We start from the raw sequence: 7,587 nt of genomic DNA, 5'->3' as shown, positions 1-7,587 counted from the left end.
CCAATTATTATCTGTATCCCCGGCTCACCGCTCGCAACCCCCCCGCCGACTCAGGAAACGGAGGCTGAAACACGTGTCCTCCGAAACGTGCTCCTTCCAAGCCGTCATTTTTCGCACTGCAGATCCACAGCAATGCTACCAGACCTATAGTGCCGGAGGACAACACAGATCTGGCGGCTCCGCTGCAAAGCCACAGGCGCCCTATCGGCCACAGGGGTCGCTGATGCGCGGTGAGCCGTGGATTCCCCTGCCGACCTAAGCCCTCCCTACCCGGGCAGCGCTCAGCCAATTGTGCGCCGCCCCCTAGGAACTCTCGGTCACGGTCAGCTGTGACATAGCCTGGATTCGAACCAGCGATCTCCAGGCTATAGGGCACATCCTGCGAGGAGCGCCTTTACTGGATGCGCCACTCGGGAGCCCTGTCTTGTGCCTTTTAATGTTTCCGATTATATTCTAGGGTAAACAAAATTGCTAGTATATACTGGAAATTAGGTTTAATGGGGAGGTTTAAAGGGGTAAATAGAGTGATATTCTTGTTTAAAAAAAACTTTTATTAAAACACATGGTAGCAGCATTAGGAATCACATATCCAGTTGAAATGGTGCAGCATAGAAAGGGTTATACATGTAGGGAAGAAACCAATGGAAGTTTTACTGGAGATTAGTTAAGGGGAAGCCAAATTATCTGTCATTTCAGAAAATGTTTGTCCTTTTAAACACAAAAAATCTACAACACAAAGTAAACATTAAGTGGAGACATTTATACATATATCAAAATCAGGAATCTACATTGATCTTTTTATTTTATTTTTGATTTCATCACACTAGAACTGCACTCGTAATTATAAATATTTAAATTGAGAAGAAAAGAAATACATCTTACAATTAAGACAACAAAAGGTATGTCTATAACATAAGGTCCCAATACAGAAAAGGCTATATATATATATATATATATATATATATATATATATATATATATATATATATATATATATAACCATATTTTAATGGGACTTTTGGTCAGAACATGTGCTGTAATTGTGGGTTCTTTTTATTAAAGAGAAAGTCATTACAATGTTCTGCATAGCCCTTGTACTCCTATATACAGTATATAAAATCTCTTTGAATTTCTTCAGTAAATGCTACATTTACACCCGTCATTAAAATATCCCAGCTTCTAGGCTCTAGGACTTAATTTTTAACACTGAAGAGTGCACGTTGCAAATGTCGTACCACTGGTTAGCCACATTTTGACGAGGCATGAGCCCGTTGTAGGGCAAGGATGGGTTTTTAAGCCTGTCTGGGTTGTCGACAACCTTCCAGAAGTACATGCCCTTGAAGAAGAAGACAGAGTTGTGGGTGTAAGAGAAATACACAGCATCCAGGTTTCCAGCAGGGTGGTCATTGGGCACCACGGCTGGGAACACGTCTGTGATTCTCTTGGGAAAGCCGCTGTCTTTCTGGTTTTTGTTCACATCGAAGGCATGCACCTGTTGAGAATTGAGAAACCCTTTAGCCGGCTGCGCTTTGGTGTTTTCACTGCCTGACCTCTCTAATTGGTTCTTATAAACTGGAATATCACATTCCCTGGCCTTCTGTTCCCCAGGTGTAAGTTTTCTGCTCCCATTATATTAATGGTTAGGGGAAGCTATTGAAAAAAGGAAATACAGCTATAGTATAGATCAAGGGTAGACATAACACTAGATTGTGAACATATTGTACAAACAGGACCTTATTCTTAACTATTTCATTTTTTCAGGGTATTTAGCCTTTCAGTGTTGTGCAGATTGAGATGAGACCCTTACCAGTGAGTCTTTGAAGAAGTACATTTTGTAGTCTCTCCTATCGTAGAAGACTGTGTCAATGGGGCTGGGGATGCCGGGGAACCCTTCAGATATCAGCCGGGGGTATTTGTGTCCTTCAGGGTCTTCTGTGTACGCTTGATCGTTCTCGCTGTCGTACCTCCAGTACTGAGTGCCTAATCAGAGAGATGAAATCACACAGTGAGTGATGGCAAAGACACGCAAGGGCTTTTAATTATCTCCTGCATTTTCTGTGAGCAAAACACTATTAGCGAACAGTCTACACTGTCTCCACCACCATACACCAAAAATAATGTGAGGAGAAATTGCTGTAAATGCCAAACATATTGCTGTCTTTTTGCCCCGGCTGGGTTTCCAGGGAGAGGGCGGGCCAAAATTGAATTTATAAACCATGCAATGATTTGATTACATTTACTTTCCAGGCAAAGCAATGTAAGTAATGAAGTAAATTTTGTGGTGGAAATACATTATACAAGTGTAGACATTCTATGAAGAAATATTAGAAATACTCCCACAGCTCTTGCATCATCAACCTCAATATTTACTGGTTTGTCAAAGTCGGTATACTGAGATACATTAAAACTATTGATACCTTTAAAGAAGTAGACAGCATCAATTCTCCAGGTCCACACGTGGGCAAACCCATCGATGCCATCCGAGGGGATGCCATGCCAGCCTACTTGCAGAGCGATGGGGTCCCCGTAACGGGTCCTGTTGTTGCGGTTCTCGTACAGCCAGTACCAGCTGTCACGGAGGAAGTATGTGTTAAACCGGACCACCAGTTCACCGTATGGGGTTCTCTCTTTCCGGATCCAGTCGAACACAGTGCTAAAGGGACCTACACACCCACCTGAAGAGAAACAGAGACTCAGTAATTGCATCCATTAATAAATGCACTAGACAAAACTAGAGCAAGTTCAATGGTCAGAAATAAACAGGGCCTTATTCACAAATTTGTTCTTAAAAACAGTTTCAGGAACAAGACTTAAATACTTGAGTAGCTTAAAAGCATTGAAAACTATCAAGAACACAAATATCTTCTTTTCTAACCTCAGTAAAAACCTAATTAAAATTGCCACAGAAATTGTACAGGTATATAAAAGCCTTTAAAAAGATGACTTCCTTGGGGATCCCGAGTGGCACATCCAGTAAAGGTGCTCCACATGGAGTGCAGGATGCGCTCTATAGTCTGGACGTCGCGAGTTCGAGTCCAGGCTATTCCACAGCCGACCGTGGATGGGAGCTCCTAGGGGGCGGCACACAATTGGCCAAGTATCGCCCGGGGGGAGGGAGGGTTAGGTCGGCCAGGGTGTCCTCGGCTCACCGCGCACCAGCGACCCCTGTAGTCTGGCTGGGCACCTGCAGGCTTGCCTGTAAGCTGCCTAAGAGCTGCGTTGTCCTCCGACGCTGTAGCTCTTTGGTGGCTGCATGGTGAGTCCGCAGTGTGAAAAAAAGTGGTCGGCTGACGGCACACGCTGGTCTTCGCCCTCCCGAGTCAGAGCAGGGGTGGTAGCGGTGAGCTGAGCTTCAAATCATAATTGGCCATTTCAAATTGCGAGAAAATAATAAAAAATAATTGGCAACGACTAAATTTATTAAAAAAAAAAAAAAAAAAGATGACTTCCTTGGTAAAACTCTAAGACACATGTTTAGTGTAGTTCTTGACTGAGATCACTTGTTTATATACTGTACATGTAAACTCCTATTATTATATCGCACACTCCCACTTCAAAAGCTTCCTTTGTCACAAACCATTGAAAATGCCAACTTTATTTTTACATGCTATGAAAATAAATGATTTGGAGGTGGAAGCTGCATAGGTTTAACCTATAATAATCCAGCCATTAAACTACCAATGACAGGTTTGTTACTCTAGGCAGAAATGTATAAATATAAATAGACATAAATATAGTATAATATAGTATATAGTATAAATATAATGTTTGCTAATGATTCATGCTTGAATAGCTAATAATGCATTAGTAAAGGTAAACAGAACATTACACAAGGGGGAGTATCATTTGGACATTAAACAGTAAGCAGCATCAAATTACATCTGAATAGGGTTTTTTTTAATTAAAATATTGTGTTTAATTCAATTGTTCATATTATTAAGTGATTTTCTTTAAGCGTAGATGTATGTACTTCACTGGAAGTGTATTTTAAGATACCAAAGTTTTATCATTTAGACTGATATCTTAATTTACAAAGAACAGGCTGTAGTGACAAGTTTACCACTTGCTTCTGGCATAGGGAAGCTTTAAATCACTACTGCAACACACACTGCAGAAATATTACAGTCGCACCCACTGGGGGTGTCGAGTAGAATCTTTACACTCCTGTTTGAAAACCACCGTGCTTCGTTCCACTCTGATTCGGTTACAGTGCTGGTGTGTTTGGTTATACAGTAGGCTTACTACAGTATAGCTGGAAGTCTGTCATCAACACTTGAATACTTGAACCATAACTCGATTGAGATCTTACCATAAAGATGCTGGATAGCTTTCCTGTCCAGCCAGTCGATTTCGAAGTCTGAATCCTGGGGGATATAACTAGGCTGCATGATGGACCCAGTCCTGTAGATGTGTGGTAATCCCAAAACGTGTCCAATCTCATGAACTGCAACCTGCACAAGAGTTTCCAGAGAGCTTTGATGTAAAACATCTCAAAAAAGCAACACAAAGAGCAATATAAAAACTTTTTTAAATATGGAATTTTTAAATATTTTTTTTGCAGTAACACAAATCCTTTTTATTTATGTTTATCGCCAAACAACAAAGGTGCTATATCCACACTGATTTCTTTACGAGATCTTTCGCAATGGCAGTTGGTACGTACTTTGAGCAAACTGATTCCATTGTCGCTGTTGGGAGCAGTGAAATGCTCGTCATCATCAAAGTGAATGTCTCCAAGGTACCAGGCGTGGGCAAACTCACGACCAGCCCCATCAAACGTCTGTGTGCAGCCCAAGTGTCGCCCTTCATAACAAACAACAGATACCATTTTAAAAGGTTCAGAATGATAGAAGCGGAATATGTCTGTATTTCATGTATTGCACTGTATTTTTAGTAAAAACTTTCTGAATTGTAGATTTTGAATTTTATACAAAGGTATATTTGTACTGTATATGTTGCGCCTCGTTCCAGCATAAGATAAGGATTTAATGCTCTTTAATGGTTTCTCATATTTCAGTCATGTGACACATATTCTTTAACATCCTCCCAAATACCATAGTGGCGACTGATCTTGCATCTGATGCTATCTCACATTAAACTTTAAAGATACTGTCGCCAGTTCACCTAGTATCCTAATTTGCATATAAATACTTGGTCCACCAACCACACTAACTTCTGTGGCTAGAATTGGGAAACATCTTATTGCAATCAATGGGTTCTTTACAATATGATTGGGAGATATGATCAAATACTGTAGTAAATCTATGTAATTACATAATAAGACAAGCTCAGTTTACCTGTCCCAAAGCCCAGTCTCATATCGATCATTGCTAATGGTGAGGAGTTATCCTCCTCAAATTCCAATGGGCAGATCTCGCTCCACATCCTGAACGCTAGCCTGAAGATATATCTCTGTTCGTCAATGGACAGCTGGCTGCTGTAGCCTTCTCCGATGAGCCTCCATTTCAGCATTTTCTTGGAAAAGGCCATCTGCCCTGTTAAGCCGAACATGTCGTCCACTGCCCGTTTCTTCCTCTTTCTGACCAAGAGAGTTTCTAGAAACCGCTTCCTCCGGACTGGCTCCGTGGAGTCTGCTGTGGCATTGCCACCCTGGGTGTGATTCAAACTCTGAGCGTCACTGCCTGCAGTGCTATTGTGGTGTGTCTCATTGAGATCACTGGACGTCCCATTGACCATGCTAGTGTCATTGGCCTCCTTGTCTGGGACTCCACACCTTGGTTTATTCATTGCAGCCTTGGTGGTGTCATCGAGCTCTCCTGTGACGGGTAGGTTGTACATCTTCTGGAACTCTTTCAGAGCGTTGATGTACTCTGGGTTCAGTGTGGAGTCCTCAGGGGCACTGTCCTCTCCGGTTCGGGTCAACACGTCCCCTTCTCGGATCAGGGACATGATGTCCAGGGGAGCCGGGTCATCATCGACAGGGACAGGTGCACTCTCGTATTGCATTTCTTCCCAGTTGACTGGCTTTGTAAACCCATATTTTTTAAGAAATTGCTGGGAGAAAATGTGAGAAGCGAGGTAATTAGTTAACAGAATGCTGCCTAAAAAGCTGCAGAAACAAACTAAGCATTTGCAATTGTTAATAAGTTATTGTTCCTAAAATAAAAATAAAAATCTTCACACCAGAATTTTATCACCAGCCAGTAAATCATACCAGGAATAGCCCACTAAACCCTAACACACTACTACTGTAAACTTTTATGTGTATATATTGGGTCCATACATTGTGACCAGCAAAGAGTTGGGAAATACAACTAATATTGGCCTCTTAGTGGTTGCACAGCAGGTATGCAATCCCAGACAAGGTTTACAACAATGGCTGACTTTACAACAGACTTTATTATCTAGCTATAGCCAACATAACATATCAAATGCTGAGTCCCTGGTATACACACAGGCAGCATGCATATACACATCATTTAATACCATTATTATATATACTATCCATCTGTTTAAATGAGGAAACACAATCACATGTAAAAATAATGCCTAATAAAGCCAATATCTGCATATTGTTTTAACGCAAAGTTAAGGTCTGTAGCAACTTGTGAACACAACTAATGGTTCTGAAAAGTATATATTTAAAGGAAGTATAGATCAGTAGTAGCCTATTCAATACTTTCTTGCTTCTATATATTGAAAAACGAAAAAAAAAGAACTGGTACATAAACTGGCACATGCATTAAAAGACTCGAAATAAAAACAGGCCACTTTTTGACAGCGTACCATTTTCTGATGAAGTACCACTTTCTGGTACCACTACACCGGTATTTTATGTTAGTGTCCACTATATAAGTATGTGACAGATAGACACAGATTTAGCAGTATATGCAAAGTGCCATAGGAGATGACTCTAAAGCCCGCGGTTAATTGAACAAGGAAAGCTGTAATTTACTGCAGAGATGGCTACCGGAGAATTCATTAGTGCAAACTGCAATACAGATGATAACGAATCCTACATTTAAAATTGTTGTTATTATTTTGATAACACACCTGTGCAGCGTCTTGGTCGATAATAAGCTCGGGTTGATGAGCCGCTGGAATCTCGACATCGGAGTGATCTCTGCTGTGGAACAACTTCTCCGCCGCACAGCGAGCGATGAGGGTCACGCAGGCGAGTGCAATCAGCTGGATACGACTCAGCATCGTGGCTGCGCAGGTTGCAGGCACAGGTAAAGTTAACTGGCTTGTTTATTTTTTTTTCTTCTCAGGAAAATGGTTCGTCTTAATGTATCTATGAATGGAACTGGCTTTTTGTTCATTCCCTGAAATAAGCCACGCCTCTAATTAAAAAACAAAGTCATCACGAAACCAGTATTTTCATTTATACAGTTACTGTAAATTAGTTGTGCAAAATTGTCCCACCTCTTTGAAAGCACCGTCACCTGTATACTACTAAATGGCAACCACTTGTTAATGGTTTCCAGCTAAGAGCTGCGTGTTGTCTACATACACAACCTTCAAATGTACGTGGAGTAATTCCTTAGTAGGCTACCACAAAAAAAAAACCCAAAAAAACAAACACTTATATTGATAAGGTAATGCTATTCTATGTCAAATAGTGGG

General features: G+C 41.1%; 1 protein-coding gene across 1 annotated transcript; it reads right to left on the bottom strand.

Annotated features, from left to right (window-relative positions):
- Nucleotides 1-1,005: 1,005 nt before the first annotated feature.
- Nucleotides 1,006-7,307, bottom strand: mmp21 (matrix metallopeptidase 21). The gene is made up of 7 exons (XM_034921858.2): nucleotides 7,015-7,307; nucleotides 5,298-6,015; nucleotides 4,664-4,803; nucleotides 4,310-4,451; nucleotides 2,418-2,675; nucleotides 1,808-1,980; nucleotides 1,006-1,492 (listed from the first exon to the last, which is right to left on the bottom strand). Exons 1-7 carry the CDS (start codon nucleotides 7,165-7,167, stop codon nucleotides 1,187-1,189), a joined length of 1,890 nt encoding a protein of 629 aa, XP_034777749.2. The 5' UTR covers nucleotides 7,168-7,307; the 3' UTR covers nucleotides 1,006-1,186.
- Between the last annotated feature and the right edge of the window lie 280 nt (nucleotides 7,308-7,587).

Source organism: Acipenser ruthenus, chromosome 7, assembly GCF_902713425.1.
Source record: "Acipenser ruthenus chromosome 7, fAciRut3.2 maternal haplotype, whole genome shotgun sequence".
Lineage (NCBI taxonomy): Eukaryota > Metazoa > Chordata > Actinopteri > Acipenseriformes > Acipenseridae > Acipenser > Acipenser ruthenus.
This window is presented reverse-complemented; position numbering and strand designations above follow the sequence as displayed.

What these genes read in the sequence shown, in the direction of transcription:
- mmp21 (XM_034921858.2), bottom strand. Translation starts at nt 7,167, where the DNA reads ATGCTGAGTCGTATCCAGCTGATTGCACTCGCCTGCGTGACCCTCATC. An exon ending in TCGACCAAGACGCTGCACAG is followed by an intron (nt 6,016 to 7,014) that starts GTGTGTTATCAA and finishes ATTTTCTCCCAG; the next exon opens with CAATTTCTTAAAAAATATGG. An exon ending in GAGACTGGGCTTTGGGACAG is followed by an intron (nt 4,804 to 5,297) that starts GTAAACTGAGCT and finishes TTTGTTATGAAG; the next exon opens with GGCGACACTTGGGCTGCACA.